Source organism: Carassius gibelio, chromosome B23 (genome assembly GCF_023724105.1).
Source record: "Carassius gibelio isolate Cgi1373 ecotype wild population from Czech Republic chromosome B23, carGib1.2-hapl.c, whole genome shotgun sequence".
Classification (NCBI taxonomy): domain Eukaryota; kingdom Metazoa; phylum Chordata; class Actinopteri; order Cypriniformes; family Cyprinidae; genus Carassius; species Carassius gibelio.
In genome coordinates, this window is record NC_068418.1 from 11,325,899 (window position 1) to 11,348,595 (window position 22,697).

The 22,697-nt window shown below is 38.3% G+C and overlaps 1 protein-coding gene across 7 annotated transcripts; it reads left to right on the forward strand.

Moving 5' to 3' along the window:
* The first annotated feature begins 2,011 nt into the window (after positions 1 to 2,011).
* LOC128011592 (protein kinase C-binding protein 1-like) lies at positions 2,012 to 22,420 on the forward strand. Of its 7 annotated transcripts, XM_052594188.1 has the most exons (21): positions 2,012 to 2,165; positions 7,076 to 7,146; positions 7,571 to 7,731; positions 9,448 to 9,669; positions 11,684 to 11,797; positions 11,902 to 11,994; positions 12,181 to 12,268; positions 12,352 to 12,407; positions 12,624 to 12,701; positions 12,793 to 12,908; positions 14,564 to 15,036; positions 15,127 to 15,234; positions 15,333 to 15,479; positions 17,062 to 17,586; positions 17,683 to 18,090; positions 19,181 to 19,311; positions 19,522 to 19,602; positions 19,770 to 19,848; positions 20,046 to 20,285; positions 20,963 to 21,025; positions 21,530 to 21,671. In XM_052594188.1, exons 1-20 carry the CDS (start codon positions 2,152 to 2,154, stop codon positions 20,989 to 20,991), a joined length of 3,234 nt encoding a protein of 1,077 aa, XP_052450148.1. In that variant the 5' UTR covers positions 2,012 to 2,151; the 3' UTR covers positions 20,992 to 21,025; positions 21,530 to 21,671. The 7 variants fall into 7 exon arrangements, with proteins under 7 accessions (XP_052450148.1, XP_052450141.1, XP_052450147.1 ...); XM_052594181.1 differs by lacking the exon at positions 20,963 to 21,025 and having other exon boundaries at positions 2,013 to 2,165; positions 21,530 to 22,420; XM_052594187.1 differs by lacking the exon at positions 20,963 to 21,025 and having other exon boundaries at positions 2,013 to 2,165; positions 9,526 to 9,669; positions 21,530 to 22,420.
* Positions 22,421 to 22,697: the final 277 nt, after the last annotated feature.

Here is a 22,697-nt window from a genome sequence, read left to right on the forward strand (position 1 = left end):
ATCTAAGCCAAAGCCTGTAAAACAAAAGCATTTTTATGTGAATTTTCATTGAGTTACCATTTGACAAAGTACATCCTCTGCTTGAGAAGAACAGACGTCCTGGTAACATATTAGTCCAGTAAAAGTACTCTCTTAAAACTGCACTAATAATTAGTACTAAAAGTACTTATTTCTGAATTTACATACACTCTTTAAAATGTTGGGTAAAAAACAACCATTGGTTATTTAGCAACCCAGCGGCTGGGTAACACAAAAAAAAAAAACCCAACAATGGAAAAAAGAACCCAAAAAATGACCCAACAGGCTTAACTTTAAGTTTTTAACATAGTCCATAATGCCAATGTTCCAGTCACACTTACTTACACTAACATTCTGGGAAAGAAATGGAAACGTTAAATTGATAAACAGTGACAAAGACATTGGTGATGTTTCAAAATGTTTCTGATTCAAATAAAAGCTGTAAAACCAAATTTCCAAAAAATATTAAAATGTTTCTTGAGCACCAAATCAGCATATTATAATCATTTCTGAAGGATCATGTGACACTGAAGACTGGAGGAATGATTTCAAAATATTACTGTCTTACATTTGATCCAATAAATGCCGCCTTGGTGAGCAAACTTTTGAGCAGTAGTGTACAGATACGATGTTAAACAGGTAAGAGTCTGATAACACTGAATTATTCATCACTACTGTAGTAAACACACTGGAGCACTGAGAATCATTTCACTCTCCACTGACTCGTTTGAGTCAAACAAGACAGATCCACTGATTTGTTAACTTGCTTCAAGTGCTTCAAGTGGTTATTGAACTACTGAGCGCTGCTATTAGAAGAGTCAGATTTACAAATGGACCGTATGCAGCCTGTGACAAGAACACATGAAAACAATTATTCTAAAGAATGATTCGTTCAAAATCTCTATTAGGTCTCAGGTCAATGAAAACATGGTGATCAAGCAGATAGAAATGACCTTGAGGTTGTGATCTTTGATTGGAAACCCAGTGCACTGTACTGTACTGACCATTCACAATTTTATTAACAGAAGAACAATATCACCAGCAGGAACCTACAGCAGGTATGAGAATTCACCAGTGTTGTTTCATTTCTAATCCTACCATTGATTTCAGACGGAAGTCTTTTCTCTTTCTCTCCAGAAGATGTCAGTGTGGTGTTAATGTCATCGCGCTGTTTGGGGCCTAGTGGAAGCTCTGCTATAAAGGCCTGAACACATTCCTGCTAACATATCTAACAAACACAGAGGCGCCTTAAAATGTAACAATGTCTTCACACAGTTCGTTGAATTTTACTTTAACACACCGATACGCTATGAATCTTTGGCATCTGTCTAGCTCTTCTACTTTGAGGATATAGTCAGATATATTTTTCATGATATATGCTTTTTCTAAAACACAGTTTTCACTGAATGTAATGATTTTTTTTTAAAGTGGTTTAGGTTTTAGTTAATGTGATCTGTTTTGTTATTTCACTCATTACATAACTCCAAAGTGCATTTCATTTGGATTTGCACTCTTTATTGACATAAAGGTAGCATGGTACATGGATTTTTCTCATTTTCGGTGGAATATCACATCTGTGTTTACACATTGCTGAAGAATCGGTCACAGTTCAAGCACAGGAAGTCAATGGCGGTTGCACTATTTTTGCTCAGGGCTCATTTTCACTAGGAGTGTCTCCTATTTCTCAACCGGCTCCTGTGGGGGGGAGGGATTAAACATAGGCCTATGGCTCCACACGGACTGGGGACAAACAAAAGAGCTTTAACACCAAATCCCACCAAATTTCCATCACATCCACAGCTAAGCGACATTCAGCTGCCATTTCGCAGTGGCTCTGCGCAAAACAAGCCTGTTTTTGAGCAAGTGAGGCCTAGTTCTCTCTCTCCCTCTCTTCTGTGCTCTTTCCCGCACTCACTGCTGATCCTGCCTGTGTCGAACAAAGATGATTACTCAGGAAGCGCTTCGGCCAATCAGACGAGGCCTTACATCCTGCGAGTGGGAGGGCAGCCAGTCACGGCCCTGCTCTGATCACACAGGCCTGAGCTCTGAGTGTGGAGAGGAGAGCCCTCCCTAGTCTACAGGCTGAGGCTGTCCTCCATGTTTTATAAGTGTTGACATTACACTGTTTCAGCCATGCATCCACAGAGGTAAGCCTGAGGTTTTCTTACGTCTGTCCTTTCTCGTCATTGTACTGTTTTCATCCACTGCTAACACTGTGAATTGCAGATTTGATTCTCCAGTGACTGGGGAGGCCTAAGCAAAGGCCTGTGTCTCAGAGAGAAACAGGGCAGAGGAGGAAGGAGGTGAGGGGGGAGAGGGCCAGAGGAGAGGTGTCAGGCTCTCTCCCTCTCGCTCTTCTGAGCTTTGGCCCGTGGGGCTGCTCAGTCACATGGTTACATGGCAGACGAAGTCAGATATCACTCATAGCTGTACTGACAAACAGCTCAGTGACAGTCATTTCTGCATATGTTGGGCCCTCTGTTGATCTGCCCCATGAAAGGGGGTGGAGGACCAGGGGGGTGGGGTGCTCAGGCGATGTACTTTGTAAGCTGATTGCCTGTCCCATTGTCTTTTGTGTCACAAGCCCCGCCATAGAAAATGGAGGCATCTGCTAGGGCCTCATAAGAGAGCTGAGAGCCCCAGCTGTGGTCACTTTACACAGGGGCAGGATGGGTAATTCAGGACGTGAGCTACTAATAAGGGGTGGAGAGATGATTGTAAAAATGTAATGTTTTATATTAAATTCAATTTTCAGTGGCAGAGGTGTGTGTTTTATACTTTCAGGTGATAGTTTTAGCTTCAGGAGGGATCGTAGATGACATTCTAGCGTCATTCTTCATGTAGGTAAAGCTATTGTTTGTACTGTTCTCGAACACATCCTTAAGAAAATAATTGGTCTATCTGGATATTTGCATTTTTGCTAGCATTTTTACTGTCAATCATATTGCGAGTGCAAGCATGAGTTTAAAAATAGTCTTGAGACACCATTTTTTCATTTGCTTACGCAACTTTTTCAAGCATTGATTATTTTTGGATAAGGATTTTATCAGATCTATATGTAAACTTTATGCCAAGGAAATGGGGAAATATTTTTTTCTTAGACCAATAATTAGCATATATATTCCATGTAATGCCCGCAGACAACCACATGCCATCAAAAGCCACCAAGTTAATCAAAATTATGATCTTCTTAAATTTTTCTTTATGAGTAGATGTTTTTTCCATCGCTTTATTACAAAGTTAGCCATATCGCCACTTCATCTTTCTTTTTAAACAAACTTGTGTTGAAACTAAATCCATTCTTGTCATAGAACGGCCTATGGTGTGAAACTCCACTTTTAAGAAGATGATTTGGATGATATTTACATATTATCCATCTCCTTTATGTTTCTTCAGGGATTTATGTTGAAGTTACCAATAAAATAGCACTGCCACATACACACACAGCTGCTCCCAAAGACAAAACGAGCGAGCGCAAACCACACGGGACCGAAAGCCTCCCGCTGCATTCCCAACGGATCCTTGGCCTTTCTAATGATATTTATGGCTGCATTTCAAAGTAGAAAAATCAAATACGTATCATATTTCACATGTATATCAACAACAAATGGCCTGTGAGTTAATTGTTGTAATTATGAACAATTAATTTAATTGCAATCACAATAAAGTCGACTAGATCTTTATATATAGCCTATTGTTAGCCTAACTACTCTTTATGAGAAAATGACTGGAGGGTTTAATGTCGGTATGGTGCAGCTCAAAATGTGTTCCCAGGGAGATCATGCCACTGCGATTGGGATTCTTGTCAAGGAAACAACATTAGAAAGGATTGTGGTGATTGGCTTTCTGCCATTTGGAGGAAATGAACGGCAGTGGTCTGAACAAGGTTATTTTGCTGCGTTATATCAGCAACAGAAGATGTCGAATCCTATCAACATTGACATCTGTGACAGGAAACAACTGTGTGCTTGTAAAGTCACTGCTTGCCCTTGAAATGATTCACAAAGTCACCGTGAACCACAAAGCTGCTGTTTTTAACAGCCCAAGATTAGAATCTGGGAGAAAGGTATGCCTTATCTGAATGGCCAACGTTTGTTTGCATGTTGATCCTCAAGTGCATTAGCACTTCACTTGTTTTTCTCAGCTGTGGCTCTTGAGACTGACCTATAAGCACAGGTTTCTCTCGTTCTCCCTGTTTACTGTAAGCTCCTGTGCCATGGACGTGCCAGAGCCGCGTCTCTGGCCTGGAGGGAGGGGGAAGGGAGCTCGAGCAGAGCGCTGGGGGAAGGGAGGCACTCTCATTTCCTGCGAAGAGAGAAAAAAAGACCTCGGCTCACTCTCTGACCAGTTATCTCCACATTCACAGCTGCCTTGCTCTTTATTTTGGCCTGTTTGCGAGGACCTTTGATTGTCTCTCTGCTCAGATCGTTCTAGAAGACTCAGGTTTAGAGGCTGGCTTGCTTGCAGAGCGCTGGTTTTCTTTCTCGTCATTGGATCAGCTTCAGGACTTCCTGTCTCTTTGATTTCTGTGTAGAGATCTGGATCTCCAGCCACGCAGTTGGCTTGACATTATTTGACCTTTCTGAAGCGAGCAGAAACCGAGAGGCCTGGTGGATGGGAGTTTTTGACGTGACGTGGCCATAATGTGACATAACATCCATTCGGCTCCTTTTAGCCTCGCATTACAGTAAAATTGGAGAGCCCTCAGGCCCTGGGCTACATGCTTAGATGTGCATTTCCAACCTCAGACATTGCATGTCTTATTTAGGATATGCTTTCTCCAGACTTATGCCTTTTTGTCATTTCTGACAAATTTTTATGAACAACCTGGAATATTTTCTTTTGAGAAAGGTGAGTTATATTCATCGCCACAGAGGATTATGTGTAATTTTTATTTATTTGATTAGTTTTCCTTTTTATCGGCCTCCTGGAGGAAGTCTCTGAATATCTAAAGAGTGAAGGTACATGGATTTTTTTTCGACGACGTCAAGCCGTGGCCCCATCGATGAGAACTGATGTGAGTGAAAGACTAAGGCCTCATTGTGCCCTGATGGTCAATCCTCTCAAAAGTGCTCGTCGTTCTCAACACTGGTCCTAATCCTGACCTCATGTAATGGGGAACCGTTGCCGGCTTCTAATCTTTTCTGGTCTTTTCTTCTGCACAAAGACCGGGATCAAGGCCTCGTCATTGTAGGATTGTGTTTGTGCTGTTGGCCTTGTACGCCTCTCCTCTTTCACCTGTCATTTACAATCTTTTTTTTTGGTACCCGTCGTTTCCATCCAACCCTTGTAGTTGAGAAGGTTTTTGTTGATCGATTGACAGTGGAGTTTCCCCTGTATGAGGTGAATGATGTCTCATTGTGGTCAAGATACGTGTGGTTGAGCATTAATTAGAATAGTCACAACTTTTTGTCGTTGTTTGATTCCGATTAGATTAAGTTACCACTAAATGTATTGCATCTATTTTGTTAATTCTGTCTTAGATGTTACATTTGTTAGAAGCATAGATCTTTATTTGCAAGTGTTGGGCCACATTCAAGAAATTTAAACGGAACAAATTTTTATAGAAAACTTTTTTTAAAACGGTCACATTGATCGTGTAAGACTCAGAGTGTAAATGAAGCAAATTTGTTTTGGGTTTTCTTTGTCCATTGAATTTTCACTGGTTAGAAGGACCACTCCACACAACTGTTGGATATATTAATTGCGAAATATGTTGTGTTGCGCAAATAGAGTTTTTTCAGCAGCAAATACTAAAAGGCCTTAATGCCAAAAACAACGCAATGTAAAAATCTGACATAAATTTTCATCTGTCCGATGAGATTTCAGTTAGGTGTGCGTACTCGGTACAACGGCACAAAAACTGAACCCACTTGACGAATAAAAATGTGATGTGGCTCGTTGTGGTAGTGGCTGGTTAAACTGCATTTATGCTGACAATAATATTAAATCATTGGAGTTCTTTAAATCCCTAAACTGTTGTTTTTTTAGTCGTTGCTATTCTGCACCGGTATTCAAATGTATCGTGGCGAATCGCTCCTATTCGTAGTCGCAGTTTATTTGCGTAAACTTTTTTTATGTCACCAGAAATGGCCAGTTCGCTGAAAATTATCTTTCCAAATTGCATCTTTTAAAAAAACAATTGAACCTTTTACTATGTTCGTTCACTCATTTCGTTGTAGAAAATTTATTTTTTAGCACTTAAGCTCTTTGTAAAGTGATAGGCACTGTGTTACATCAGTACAATACATTTTTCAGGCCTACATAGGAGCGAATAACAAAAATGTATCAATGAGAATTTTTTTTTCACATTTACATTGTGTAAAGGGTTTCAAAATAACACAATGCTTTGTTTTAACTTCTTTTTGTTAAAATGTATTACTAATGAAGTCATCATTTAATTCGTTTAGGCTAAATTATAATGCAAAGACTACTACTCAGAAAAATGAATGTCGGCTCGGCAGCCTAATGTGAATTTGGTGCTTTATAGGCCACATTTTGAATGTATCCGTGTCAGTAGCTGATGGTATTTTAGTACCGATTACGCCTGAACGTGGATGAGGCCAAATCCTCTCAGACAAGAAGTGGACTTAATGAGACTGAATAAAAGACACTCTCCGGTGCTCAGCAGACGTCTACTCCATAATCCCCCGTGTGTGTGGACCTGTTCACCGCGGTATTCCCCACGAGCATGTTTGCTTCATTTGAAGGAGGTGCTGATCTATTACTAGACACACAGAGAGAGAGAGAGAGAGAGTTAACGTATTGCACGTCTCGATCAGACGAGTTTCCCTCGTAAGGTTAAACAGCTTAATATCATCTTGTAAATTCACTTTCCAGGCCCATGATTGGTTACAGAGCAGTTTAGACAAAGCAATACTCATGCAAGGGTCTACTCGCACTAGCAGAAGTGCTTCAGATGAGGAATGGTGGACGATTGCTATGAACAACAACAACAACATAACTCTGGAGATTAGATTACATCACCCAAGTCTTTTATCTCAGGGGGAGACCTCACGAGATTTCACTGTCTTTTTTTCTTCCCTTCTTCATTTAGTTCGGCTGTGGAGGAAATAAAGACGGAGTCTGATGCTGTTGATGGGATGGAGGTGTCCATGCCACCCAAAGGTATTTTTTCTTTGATTCTAATGTGACTCTTTCGCTTTAGCTTTTCAGTTCATGCTTTAATCTTCTACAAAACAGATTCCAAAAATAGATTCAGATTGTGAGAGTACAGTTCCTCATCTGAAATGAATAAAAAGCAAGTCAGTCTGAGCCACATCAAATGTGGCATGCAACCTAATTTTCTCTTTCATTATGCTGACTGATTGCTGCTATCTGGTGCTTCGTGTTAGTTGGTTATTCAGATGTTTGAGATGTTTTATTTTTGAAGATGTGCATAAAAGTCAACCCTCTTTGTGCATGTGGAGGTCAATGGTGGTTTGTGTTGTCGAGGCTTTGAAAGGTCACAATCACAGGCCCAGCTGGATGAGGAGTTGTATTATCCATGTGGCTTTGCATAATAAAGCAGCTGTGGGTTTTTTTTCATCAGCGGTCCCTGATCTAGGACCAGCGGAGCAGACACTGGCTCCACAGAAGAGGAAAGCACCCAGTCCTCCACATTCCTCAAACGGACACTCTCCTACTGACACGTCACCCAGTCCAACAAAGAAGAAGAAGAAACCAGGATTAGTCAACACCAATAAAGACCAAGTATGTGCCCTCCTAGGCTTCCCTCTCATCCCGATGCCCTTTTGTTGAATTTAAATTGGTTTGAGCTGAGAATTCTTGCTCAAATGAATTTAAAAACATTTGTTGTAACCAAAACAGACCTTTGGTTTGTAAGTCAAACTCTTGTCTCTTCCTGTGTCCTTTTACATGTTCCTGCACTTCTCTATTCAAATGGCCAATCGGAATAATCAGCATTTATTGTGGCTTGTGTTATATTTGAATTTCCATTCACTCTGCAGTTTTTAATGACAAAACACTGGCCACTGAAATGGCCAAGTGCTTTTACTGATTTGCATGAACAAAGTCGACCCCTTGTGGGAATTTCTGTCCTGTAAGATTCAGGGTGGCCTCAAAAAGCATTTGGACACCACAGACATATTTAAAGGATATAGGTCACCCCAACACAAAATTGGTCATTTACTCAAACCGATGTTGTTCTAAATATAATTTTCTTCAGTGAAACATATTTTTGTCCAATGAAAGTGAATGGGTTCCAAACAACAAAATTTGGACAAAAATACATTTTATTCTGTTCCACATAAGAAATAATTTAATAAAGGTTGGGAAAGAGATGAGCGTCAATAAATGAACACCGAATTTAATTTTGGGGGGAACTATGCCTTAGTAAAATTATACAAAATAGAATATTTAATAATATTAAATCATAAAATAATTGTAACATACCATTCAAAAGTTTGGGGTTGAATAAGATCTTTTGATGTAAAACAAAAAAAACAAAAAAAAAAGTCTCATGCTCACCAAGGTTTAATTTTATTTTTTGGAAACAGAAATTTTTTTCTATTATTTGATCAATATAAAGATCAAAAGAGCAGTATTTATTTGGAATAGAAATGGAACAAAATGGAACATTATAAATATATTTACTGTCACTTTTCATCAATTTAATGTATCACTGCTGAGTAGAAGTATTTATTTAAAAAAATGAATCTTCCTGACCCCAAACTTTTGAACTGTAGTGTCTATATACTTGCACCTGTGGTTCCCAGATGGTTAATGTCACTGCAAAAATAGCTTAAAGGGAAGTTAGTACTGAAAAAAAAAACAGTTTCTTTCGTTACTAATCATTTGTTTGCATATGACTAATTTTTAAAAGATTATGCACATGTCCAAATGCTTCTTAATGGGCCCAAAGTATGTTGACTTCATAAAACACAAGTGCACTGATTTTATTGAATGCTGTGCTGTCTTTGTGGTGGTGTGTTGCAATGCATATGAACAATGTTTCATTAAAAAAAGATGCCAAGTGTGGATTTGCTTATTAGTCTTATTTAAGAAGCACATGTTGATTTCTTTTGCTACCTTACAGATATTGAAAACTAATAAATAATAATAAATAGTGGCTGTCAATTTTAAAAATCTATTTCCACTTGCTCTGAAGTATATATTTGCTAATCTGTATTTGGCATCTGATGGTAATTTAGGATTTCGTTCAAATCCTGGTGAAACGCACTCGGACACCACGTGGTTTTCAGATCTCACATGGGTCATGATGTGTGTTTACGAAAATGTGAAATGAAATCCTACAGTGTGTTCCCAGTGTGCCGCTTTTGACCCAGTGGTCATGCGACTGCTTACCTGTCCATGCTTGATTTATTGCAGTGTCTTGCTACGTTTCCCCTGCGAGTGTTGTGGCTTGTGATTTGACCCCTTGCCCTGTCTCTCTTGCCTGCATTTCAGTGTGAGCTTAGACATGGTCCCTTTTACTATGTCAAGCAGCCCGCACTCACCACAGACCCTGTTGATGTTGTACCGCAGGACGGGAGGAATGACTTCTACTGCTGGGTGTGTCACCGCGAGGGTCAGGTGCTCTGCTGTGAGCTCTGCCCGCGCGTCTACCACGCCAAGTGCCTCAAACTGGCCGCAGAGCCTGAGGGCGACTGGTTCTGTCCAGAGTGTGAGGTACTGAGGACTGTGTATGTCAGCTGTCATGTCATGGGACTGTCCTTCTGCCAGTTTAAATAGGTTCAGAACATAAAACACTGCTCAGTAGCAATAAATAGTGTGCCTGTGGCTCAAGTGGTAGAGCATTGCGTTAGCAGCACAAGGTTGTGGGTTCGATTCCCAGGGAGCACATGTTAGGTAAAAAATGTAAGCCTGAGTAAGTCGCTTTGGATAAAAGCGTCTGCTAAATGCATAAATAGATTTATACACTGGCCATAACCAGGCAAATGGAAACGTGAGATCTGTTCCGAAACCTAGAGAGCTTAATGGCATTTTAAGGGACAGGCACAGTACTGATGTGAAGATTGTTTCAAAAAGTAGTCTAAATTAATTTTGCATTAGTTTTTTTGCATTAGTATTTTAAGTTTTTTCACCTAAAAATGAATGTTTTATTTACTCACTCTCATGTCATTGCAAAACTGTAGCCTATAATCTTGTTAATGTTAACGAAAACTCTTTTTTATTATTATTTAAATAAAGATGAAATCAACTTAAATGTTGCCTTAACAACTAACTGAAAACAAGTGGAAAGTACAAAAAATTACTAAAGCATACATACAAATAAATAAAAGCAAAAAATAAATATAAAAACACATAATATCAAAAAAAATATTCAAACTTAGACTAAACTTAATTAAATTATTTATATAAAAAAATAATGAATACTATAAAATTAAGCAAATAGTACTGAAATAACACGAGAATGTGAATATAGATTACGTCACTGCGCGTTATATTCCGGGTAGTTGCCGCTATGTATTAGGACACGCTACGTAGCGTAAAATGACAACAAACACAAAATCATGTTAGCGGTCCACCGCTCTGCACATCGATCGCTTCAGACGTTTGTTCTATTCGAACGCAAGTGCCCTGCGAATTTGACATATCCTGCCATGATTCCAGTCTGAAGGCAGCGTATATTAAACTAGCATTAAAATATACAAGACGTGAATTTAAATTGCATTTATATACAAAGGTATATTATTTCATACTTCTCTAGTAAGTGTCTGTGTGCGTAGCGCAAATCCATGAATGAATATTCCTAAGAAAAGTAAACTTAAACTGATTTACCCTGCTCAGGGAGTAGGACTAGGGAACAATGAACACTGTGTAGGGATCATGTCAATCGGCACACATTTAATTCGTGAAGATCTCTTCCAACGAGCTGTTACCTGAATCAGGTTTAATAAGAGGGACATGCAAAATATGCAGAGCAAGGGTCAGTGAGGACTGTAATTGAAATCCACTTCTGTATTTAATTAATCGCCTTAATTTCTTAATGCTAAAAGCATTACGGAAAAAATGCAACACTCTAATGATGCTCTGAAATGAATTCTATTGTGAAATCACTACACCAAATACGTTTAACTGGAATTAAATGAAACCTATAATTTTACAAAGAGTTTCTGAACAGTGAATCATGGGAGCATTACTTTATGAACACGGAGAGAGATCATAATGATTTATATCACACATAACATTCCCAAACGTGTTTTCATAGCGCGATCACTTACAACCTCAAGCGGATTGGGAATTATGAATCTTTAATAAATGTGTAGATATTTGCTCTAGCTGACAACAATTAATTTTGCTAACATTTTTGCCACATCTTTTCATGCATCATACAATCTTAAATTTGTTCACAAATCAATTGATTCTGGTACAAGTAAACATGTTTACAACTGAAAACACATCTTTACACCCCTAGAATGAATTTATTTGATAGACAGTAACTGAATCAGCAGTTGCTTTGAGAATAACTGAGAGCACATGAAGGAATTTCATTCTCAAAGCAACTGCTGATTCAGTTACTGTCTATCAAATAAATTCATTCTAGGGGTGTAAAGATGTGTTTTCAGTTGTAAACATGTTTACTTGTACCAGAATCAATTGATTTGTGAAGCACATGAAGGATTATGAACTGTATGCATGTGATTTATGAGTATTGTAGACATTTTACTCTCTGCTTCAGAAAATAACGGTGGCTGAATGCATAGAGACTCAGAGTAAAGCTATGACCATGCTGAACCTGGAGCAGCTGTCCTACCTGCTGAAGTTCGCTTTGCAGAAAATGAAACAGCCAGGGGTTAGTCAACCATACCTCATTATACACTCACAATTTATTTTGAGTTTTTGCATTACATTGATTCAACCCTTGCGGTGTATCATTATGAATGATTTATCTTGCAGACCGAACCGTTTCAGAAGCCAGTGTCACTTGAACAGCACCCGGATTATGCCGAGTATATATTTCACCCCATGGACCTGTCCACTCTAGAGAAGGTAGATCAGGTTTCTGTATGACAAGTGTACATTTTCTGTTGATTTTGAACAATATGTCTATTGTTTACATCATTTAACAATAAACAATAACAGTAAACATCATTTTCTTTAAAGTTTAGATTGAGGCCACTGTATGTGCCTAAAGGTAGCAAAAAAATAGTGTAACTGAGAACTATGTTTCTGTAGAATATCAAGAAGAAAATGTACGGCTGCACAGAAGCGTTTTTGGCTGACATGAAGTGGATTCTACACAACTGTATCATATATAACGGAGGTGAGTGCTGGACTCTGAAATCAGTGTGAGTGTGTCCTGACTCATATCTGTACAGTCGTGACGTTTCAATGGCTCTGTTTCAGGAAACCATAAGCTAACGGCAACTGCTAAAGTTATCGTCAAGATCTGTGAACATGAGGTGAGTTATTCTCATCCCTACAATATATAAAGCAAGTTATACAATCTGATTCATTAGCGGTCAGAAGTTTGGGTCTGTAAGATTTGATTGAATGGTTTTTGAATGTCAATAAATGCATCCTTGCTGAATAAATAGACTTTTACAAGCTCAAAGCTTTTGAAAGGTAGAATATGTATAATTGCACAAAAAATGACAGTATTCCTAAATCATCCACAGATGAATGAAATTGAGGTTTGTCCAGAGTGCTACCTGTCTGCCTGTCAGAAGAGGGACAACTGGTTCTGTGAACCTTGTGTAAGAACTAATCATTTTGTAATGATATATTTTTTTAAATCATCTAGTCTAGGGCTATATTTCATGGTCATATTTTTTTGTTTTCACGAAGTCTCAGCCTCATCCTTTAGTGTGGGCCAAACTGAAAGGTTTTCCCTTCTGGCCCGCTAAAGCCCTGAGGGACAAGGACGGTCAGGTGGACGCACGCTTCTTTGGTCAGCATGACAGGTGAGCCAATGCTTTTACTCTTGATAGTTCTACATATAAAAAAAAATGGGTTAACATTACTGTTATTATATTAGTAGAAATAAAAAAAGAAATAATTAAAGAGCCAGTAAGATGAAAATTGTAAGCTTCCTATCACTGTTTATAAGTCCTGTACATAAGGTTTAAATCCATCCAAGGTTAAAAAACATTGTCATTTTGTCAAAATATCATTTTAAAATTACCTCAATTCTCAGAGATCCCCAAACGGTTTGCGCGAAGCTGTTCAAAAGATTCCGTTTCCTTAAACCCCACCTTTCGGTAGCATACTGTGTTCTGATTGGTCAACTGACATAGTTTTGATTGGTTGTTCCGCACACACCTCCACGGTAAACTATGCGTTAGCATCTGTTTGGGGTGAATTATGTCTTATTCCTCTCACCACGAAGCAAACAGTAAAATAAAAAACTTGAACAGTCTCGCTGCTTTTTCTTCTGTGTGTGCGTATTCAAGCCTCGCGCTTCAGTTTGAATCTGAATAGCGCGTTCAAGCGCGGGGGCGTGGTCACATTAGATATAACGAAGGGAGATATGAAAAATAGACATCGCGTTGTTATCATATGGATGACTTTATCACAGAATATCTGTTTTCGCCAGCACTTGTTTCGTTTTAAAGTAGACATGTCAAGCTTTCTCTAGATATCTCTCTCATGTCTCTTCGTTGAGTAATCACGGAGTTACACTTCATTTTAATGACGTGTTTGTACATGAAGATCAGCGCAGACAATGGCTGCAGACAGCACACATACTGATAAGACGCTCGGGAGAAAACAGACACATAACTTCATATTCATACTTCGCGTTGTGATTCGGAGATGCTTGTTGGTCTAAATAAAGTTGGTAATGAACCCTCTTTTATGGCCAAACGCTTTGAAAATCCCGCTGTACTCACCGAGATTAGAAAAGCAGTCATCAGTGAAATGTTGTGAACACAACAAGGATTTGTTGTACTTCTCTGGTATTGTGGTAAAAATGAATTTTAGCCATTGGTTCTTCTGATCTTCATTCTTTGGCAGTGAAAATAAAACAAACTTACCTTTACAATTAAAAACACACTGTCTCCTCGACATGATGCTATCACACCAACCAGAGCGTCTGTGTGTGTGTGTGTGGGGGGGGGGGGGGGGGGCAGGTCAGAGATCCGTTTCTCCCAAGACGGTAGGCGGAGATTATTATGCAAAGTGCTCCTAGTGACGTACATAGAGATGGGCAAAAGATTTGAAATCTTTAACGACTCGTTTCAGCGATTCAGAGTCGACTCCTTACTTTAGAAGCCAATAACTTTATAAATTGTGTACTTTTTGGTGTAATTACTTTGCACATTGTTTACACTGATGGACAGCTACATCATACACTGTAATACAGGTCATTTTTGATTTCCCATCTGTGTGGCTCTTTAACTGATTTATTTTAGACAACATTTTCAGGGAAAATGCATATGTTACTTTAAAATTTTAAATGAAGTATTCCTACATCTGTATTTACATGTAGGCCTACATTCAAAATTCTTAATGGTGCTTGTTATACTCACACCAACATCAATATTAAAGTGGAATTTTACTGCCATACACAATTGTTATATGCAATAAAATATGTATTTCCCCCTCATTTGTCTTTCAGAGCCTGGGTGCCCTTAAACAACTGTTACCTCATGTCTAAGGAGATCCCCTTCTCTGTGAAGAAGACCAAAAGCATCTTCAACAGCGCCATGCAGGAAATGGAGGTGTACGTGGAAAACGTGCGCAAGAAATACGGCGTGTTCAACTACGCCCCGTTCAGGACACCTTACACGCCCAACAACCAGTTCCAGATGCTGCAGGACCCTAATAACCCTAAAAAAGGCACGGTGAAGCCTGAGAAACAGGACAAGGTCAAGTTCAGCTTCGACATGACCGCATCCCCCAAGATGCACTTGAGTAAGACCGTGATGTCAGGAGGACCGGGGCGGCGGGTGTCTGTGACAGACATGCCCAGGTCACCAATGAGCACCAACTCCTCAGTCCACACGGGGTCTGACCTCGAGCAGGACGAGCGAGGGCCGAGGGTGTCATCCAGTCACTATAGCGGCGGTGAAGACTCCATGGATTGCACAGGTGATTCGTTCGATTTCATGCTTTGAAATGGCTAGTGTTTTGTTTACGGATTAATAGTGGGTGATTAAAGTTTTAAAGTTTTGCCCGCAGCGTCTCCTGCATCTGTGAAGACAAGCACCAGCCCCAAGCCTCTTCTGCCCACGCCGGTTAAACAGGAAAGGACTTCAGGCACCGGAGGCATACTTAACCTCAATCTAGGTGAGTCTCAAATCAGCCTGAGGCACACAGAAACAACCACTGATCTCTGATCCTTTAACAATGTTTGTTGAATATTTGTGTTGGATGTGCTCCCTCAGATCGCATTAAAGCTGAAATGGACCTGAAGGAGTTGAGTGAGACTGTCCAACAGCAACAGCAGCAGCAAGGGACGTCGGTTCTCCTCACCTCTCCAAAACCTACTAGGAGTTTGGATAAAACTATAGAGAGCTGCAAGGCTCAGCTGGGTAATGAACACATGCACACAGGCAAATGATGATTAACAGTAAACCAAAAAACAATTAGCTTTTTTTTTGTTGTTGTTGCAAAAATATGAATATAATATTTACTACAGGCTTTACAGCCTTCAGAATTGAACTGAGAATGTGTTTTCAATTCTTGTTCAATTCTTCAGTTTGTGGTGGCATTGAAGTTTAAATATTAAAGAGGTAGAATTAAGATTAAAAGCTTTGTACACCTTAAAATGGAAATTCAGTCATTAATTACTCGGCCTCATGTCGTTCCAAACCTGTAAGAGCTTTGTTCATCTTCAGAACACAAATTAATATCATTTTGATAAAATTCGAGAGCTTTCTGACCCTCCATAGACAGCAACACAACTGACGTGTTCAAGGCCCAGAAAGGTCAAAACTGTTCATGTGACGTCCGTGGTTCAATCTGAATGTTATGAAGCTATGAGAATATTTTTTTGTGCACAAAGAAAACAAAAATAACATCTTAATCACGTCGTTTTAATTTTAATTCACACCAATCCTATATAATAAGTGTAATATTAACATGAAAAGGGACAGTTTGTCAAAAAAAACATTTTTTTTAATGTTGGTTTGACAGTCTATTTGAAACTAAAAAAGAAAAATTCTAGATGTTTTTACAGGCCTTACAGACAGATGGACAAACAGGTTTATGAACCAGGGTAGAAGAAATCTTCAATTCTATAATGTATTTCTTCATTTTGAAATACATTATATATACTCCAAATACTTTTTCATATTTATGTGCTTGACAAAAATACCCTGCAATTGTACTTTTGATCTACTAAACTGATTTACTTAAAGTCAGCTAAACTGGAACAACTCATTTTGTGCTCAATGCACTGTGATTGTGCAGAAGTATCGCTGAAGTCCAGCTAAAGGTTTACTGAAGTTTATCTGATTGTGCTAAATTGCAAGTGTACTTCAGGTGCACTTTAAATATCTTTCATTTAAAGACTAATATTACGATGAGATCATACAATCCGTAATAAAAGTGATTTTAAAGCACATTTTAGGCTTAATATTCATGAATGTGCATTGTGAAAAAAAGAAATACTCCAAATAGAGATTAATTTTAATTTTATATTAGTAATTAAGAGATATATGTCAATAAATGGTAATTTATTTGAAATATACTTAGTAAGAAATAAAAGTATTTTAAATAAATTATGACTTCTTTTTTTGTTTGTTTTTTACTAGGGTAGCTGGTTGCTATTAGCTAAACTTATGTAGGTAACCTGCAAATATTGCCTAGATTTGTTTCACTTATTGATGATTGGTGGATTATGCTTCAGGAACTGTGCATTATGTATTAGTAATCCTATACTTCACAGAGAATAGAAAACCATTTTAATGATACTTCACAATATTACAAATATTTTTGATTAGATAAATGGAGGATATGTAAGCATAAAATAATTCTTTTTCAAAAATATAGAAAAAACATACCAACCCCAAACTTTTGAACGCTGCTGTGTGTCTGAAACCTTGCTTTTGAGCTCATGCAGTCTGTCAAATTAAAACCGAAATAAAACAACGACTCCTTCTCTATCCACAGGAATCAATGAGATCTCAGATGTTGTGTGTAGTGGTGTTGAGCACAGTGACTCGGACGACTCGGACAAATCTGACTCCAGCGACAGTGAATACGTGTCTGAGGATGAACAGAAGCCTAAGAACACTAACCACAGCAACAGTGTCCACAGAGACTCCAAAAAGAGACCCAGACCTCAATCCGCTCAAGCACAAGAACAAGACACTGCCCCGTCAGCCGCTGGAGGAACACCAGGTGGAGACAAGAAATCCTCCGATCCCCAGACCAAAGAGAAGGTAAGCGGCGGGGTGGAGAAAGACTCCCAGGAGAAGAGCAAACCCGTGCAGCAGCCCCAGAAGGAGAGGACACAGCCTGGGCAGGACGCTCGGCCGGCTGGGTCAGAGCTGGAGGGGGACTCTGACTCCGAGCGGGAGCTGGTGATAGACCTCGGGGAAGAACAGGGCGGGAGGGAGAAGAAGAAAGCCAAGCGAGAGACCCCATCAGCCCCCAGCTCCACAACTAAAGATCAGACCGGCATTAAAACAGATGGTAGGCGACCTCACAGTTTGGATTTCGTTTCTGCAAAAACATTTAGACGTTTATAATTTCTAATCTGAATCTTTATCTTTGTTCTTCTCTGTCTAGGTAAAAGTTCTACCGGTCTGTCAGCTCCTTCATTTACAGATAACACTTCACCTTCCTTAAATCCCGGGCCAAAAGATGCAGTGGCATCAGCCATCAAGGCTCCAGCCACCGTCCCAGCTGCATCTAGCAATCAGGCCACCTCCACCTCTGCTGTTCAACCCCCGTCTGCTGTCCCTGTCCCTCCCAATGTTGTGAAGAAACAGCGCCCTCTGCTGCCCAAGGAGAACACACAGCCGGCCCAGCGGCCTGCGACGTGGAGCTCCGCTGGCGGTAAATGCCAGACGTCGTCTCAGAAGGTGCAGAGACAGCAACAACAACAAGTTGAGACGGCTCCTCAGAGCCAAGCACAGCCCCAGACCTCAGCCAACAACTCCAGCACTCGCTACCAGACCAGACAGTCCATCAAGGGTAACTGTGCAGAAATTAGATTCCCATAGTTACTCAAATGTTAATATATATATATATATATATATATATATATATATATATATATATATATATATATATATATATATTAGTTTTTATAAGAAATAAACTTTTGTGTTTTTTAATAGATTTTTGAAAAATATTAATTTGGTTTCTGATCTAGACGAATACCCCTAGATAAAAAAATCCCTGCCTTTTAAATAATCTATATAAATATAAATCTATTTAAGATATAAAATATATATGAAGAGCTTATTTGCATAAACAGATAACTCCCTTTTTGTTAATTTTCATAAATCATGTTTTTATTGTGTTTTATTTTTTGTTAATATTATTTAATCAAAACAATAAAACTGCAGTTTAATTGATATTAACTGGAATGCAGCATTAAAAAAAAACATGATTTTTGAACATTTTTAAAAACTGAATTATCTGTTTTTGCAAATGAACTCTTATTTTGGATTGTTATAAAAAATATTTTTGACAAACTTTTTTATAATTAAGATGAATATATATAAATATATGTTTTTATTTATTGATTATAATTTGTATAATAAAGTTTTGATCTTTGAATAATCTGTTTAATTAGATTTAAAAAAACGATATAAAAATGTATATCTAAAACAAATCGATTTTTCCTGTAATAAGCAAATCCATTGCTGTAGTCTACAGAAATGACACAAACAGTCGACTGGAAGCTAGTGTCAGCACAACATATAAAATAGATCACATCTTTATAACACACTTATAAATCTTAGAAACATCTTGTAAGTCTCTACTTCATTTGGACATCATGGCTCATCATCTGTCCATCCTTGTGAGGCTAATGACAATTTTAAAGCTCAAATATTACATTCTTTTATGAAAAACAAATAATAATAATAAATGTACATACTGTATAGTTTCACAGCTTCCAGCTTCACATTCTTCCAAAAGTAATTTCTGCTATTAATAACAACAACTATAAAGCTGAAAGACAAGACAATGTATTTTCATGATGCAGCTCAATTCGTATTGAACCCATAATGTAGGTTCAAGGTGGCATTAATCTTTTATTCTCTTGCTTCCCCAGCTGTTCAACACAAAGACACCTCACCTGTTAACATGGGCTCTGCTACGTCCACTTCCTGTCTGGCTGGAGACTTCCTCCCCCCTCCGGCCTCTGCTGATGTCGCCGCTGACATCGCCAAGTACACCACTAAGGTGAGCCAGATATTCACTCACTTCTGATGTAAATCCTGTTCAATCAAAACTCAAATAAATATCCTATATAGTACCATGAAACAATAATAAGCAATAGAGCATTTTTAAATGAATCTTTAACCTGCAGTATTGTGCCTAAATAATTTGTATAAATAATTTTTTCAAAATGTTGTATTTGGCTGCTGCCTGTGTTTTCCATCATAATGGCAGATGATGGACGTGATCAAGGGAACGATGACAGAGATATACAATGATCTCTCTAAGAGCACGACGGGGAACACCATTGCAGAGGTTTGGGCTTTTTTATGTCATTTCTGCTTGATTCTATTCTATTATTCTCGATATGTGATATATTAATATAAAATGACATTTATAGGTTGCAGGCTGACAGATTGAATTTCTATAATGGCATAACTCATGCTTCTCTTGGTTGACATCCTCTGTGGATTGTGTTGCAGATCCGGCGGTTGCGGATTGAGATTGAGAAGCTCCAGTGGTTGCATCAGCAGGAGCTGTCAGAGATGAAACATAACCTCGGTAACTCTCCTTTATGACTCACAATAGCTCCGCAGACTGCTTCATGGGAGTTTTGTGATAGCAAATGCTTTTGTTATCCAATGCAATGTAGAGAACGTTTACAAAGAACAGATCACTGAACTCCTCTCCTACTAGTTCTAGATGAGCAAGCCAGAGCTTCAGCCACTCATATATCTTCATCATGTGTGTGTGTGTAGAGCTGACCATGGCTGAGATGAGGCAGAGTCTGGAGCAGGAGAGAGAGCGGCTGGTGTCAGAGGTGAAGAAACAGATGGAGATGGAGAAACAGCAGGCGGTGGACGAGACCAAGAAGAAGCAGTGGTGTGCCAACTGCAAGAAAGAGGCCATCTTCTACTGCTGCTGGAACACAAGTTACTGTGACTACCCCTGCCAGCAGGCACACTGGCCCGAACACATGAAATCCTGCACCCAGTCAGGTAAACAGACCCACACCCCACTCTCTTTCTGTTTTTGCTCTTTTATACTCTTAATAATAAAGGTTCTTTATTGGAGTCTATGGTTCCATGGAGAACTGACTTTCTATTGTACTAAAGGTTCTTTATAATGGGATAATGAATATGTTCTTCACACTAAGTGTGGCAATACTAAAAACCTGCTTTTGGAAGTTTTATGTCCAAGAGTTGACCACTTTTACCCAAAGAGTAGAAGAGAGAGGACAAGAAATGGCAGGGATCAAGAAACGGGCCATATTCAAATAGCACCAAAGCTCAGTCTGTAAATAAGACCAAATTCAAGACCACAACACTGAATGGCTAATAGCACGCTAACACAACACTTACACGGTTTCTCCAGTGTATATAATGTGTATAGTGTGCAAAGAATGCCAGTTATTGTATGGAATGGAATATATTTGGCAAAAAAGTGCAGTATACATTGCATTTTCATTTCTAGTGTAATGCAGTGTGTCTCTTTATTTACTTGTTGTAGTGTGATTAAAATATTATTTAAGTGATGTTAAGACATTTTACATAAATAGAAATTCTAAATAGCAAACTTTAACTCCAGAAAGATAACTGAAAGCCAGTCACATCATTGAATAGGTACTATTTTACTATGTATTTATTTTTACCATTTTATTTACCATTTACTATAGACCCTTTTCAAGTTAGGGGGTTTCATTGAAGTGGTTGTCATATTTGGATAAAATTCTGTAATGGTAAGTAAAACTTTACCATATATAATTTTTGCATTCCGTTTTGTCCCGATAGCAAAATAAAAAATTCACTATAGCGTTTTTATGAGTTTCCCAAAGAGGAAAAAATATTGAGAGATTGTTGGTCATAAAAGAGAAAGCTTTCAAGCTGTATAAGAAACACTCTCACAAAAGTGTGAACTTTTTTTGATTTAATGCCAAGGTAATAAAACACAAAAGTATAATGTTAGAATTGTACTTTATATATATATATATATATATATATATAAATATTTTTTATATATATAAAAACTTGCTCGATTTATAATGTTAATAACTGTAAAAATGCATCAGAATAGTCTGTGAAAAGAGTCCTTTTCTAACTAGTAGACAGTACACAGTATATTCTGTGCAGTATTCAGTATGTAAGCTAGTAGTTTATTCTAAACATAGCCACTTTGTGTTTTTTTTTTGCATTTATTACTGAATAGCAAATGAGTTCTAGCTTGCTCTTTTTCATCTCCTCAGCCACAGCGTCCCAGCAGGAAACTGAAGCAGAAGCCAGTTCAGACACAGCCGGAAAACCTGTAGGACAGTCCCCTAAAACCCAACCTTCACCAACCGGAGAAAGAACATCACCCGCAAACCGAGGACCCTCCCCTTCCACGGACAACACTAAAGGCAGCTCCTCCGTGGCTGTCTCATAACCCCAGTGTGAAGACTTTTTTTTTTTAGCATCAGAACAGTGCCATTAAAAGAGAGTCAGATGTGAACACCAAAGGACCTTGACTCGTATCAAACAGACTCTCTCTTGTTCAGTGTGATGATGTCACTTCCTGTTCACTACATCCAACACAACATTAGGGCAAATGCCTATAAATGTTTGTTTCATTTCTACGTACATTTCGTATTTGAATTTGTGACTTGTTTAGTACAAAGACAGAAACACCCTTTGATATAAAATATGCAACTGCAAAACTGTTGTCATTTTTTTATATACATATCAGCTTTTGTAAACAAATGTGTTTGTTCAATTTTTTTTTTTTTTTTTGCTCTTAATGTAAAAGAAGCACTTAGTAGTGCCTCTGAAAGAGTAAGTTCATTTTATCAAATGAAGAGCGTGTTTGTACCAGGTCAAAAACTTATGAAATATGATTGTTAGTACTAATGGATTGTCACTACGTTTTTTTTTTTTGGGAAAAATCTAATTCTTTAATATCTTTCATCCACGAAAGGCTTCTTGACAAACAAATAAACAAAAACGAGCAAAAGTCTAGAGGAGTGAAGGAAAAGATTATATTATTGTAGGCATGTTTCTTATTTTGCTTGTCTTGTGGACTCTCTTGTTTACATACTGTAAATACAAAAGAATAAGCAGAGATGATATCTGTAAGAAAAATAAAGTCTTCATGAGACAGATCTTTGGTGTTTTATACATTTTCATGAAGAATAGCTGTGTATGCAGTTCCCTTACTGTAACACTTTAGTTTAGGGACCAATTCAACTTTGCTTGCATATTACTAGCATATTGGCTGTTTATTAGTACTTATAAAGCACATATTAATGCATTATTTTGCATGAACATATTTTAGATGCCTTAATTTAGTCATCATACCCTGTTCTCAAATTTACTAACTACTAATAAGCAGCAAATTTTCGTGACAAAAGCACGACTTCCCTTACACATTCTTTGCTC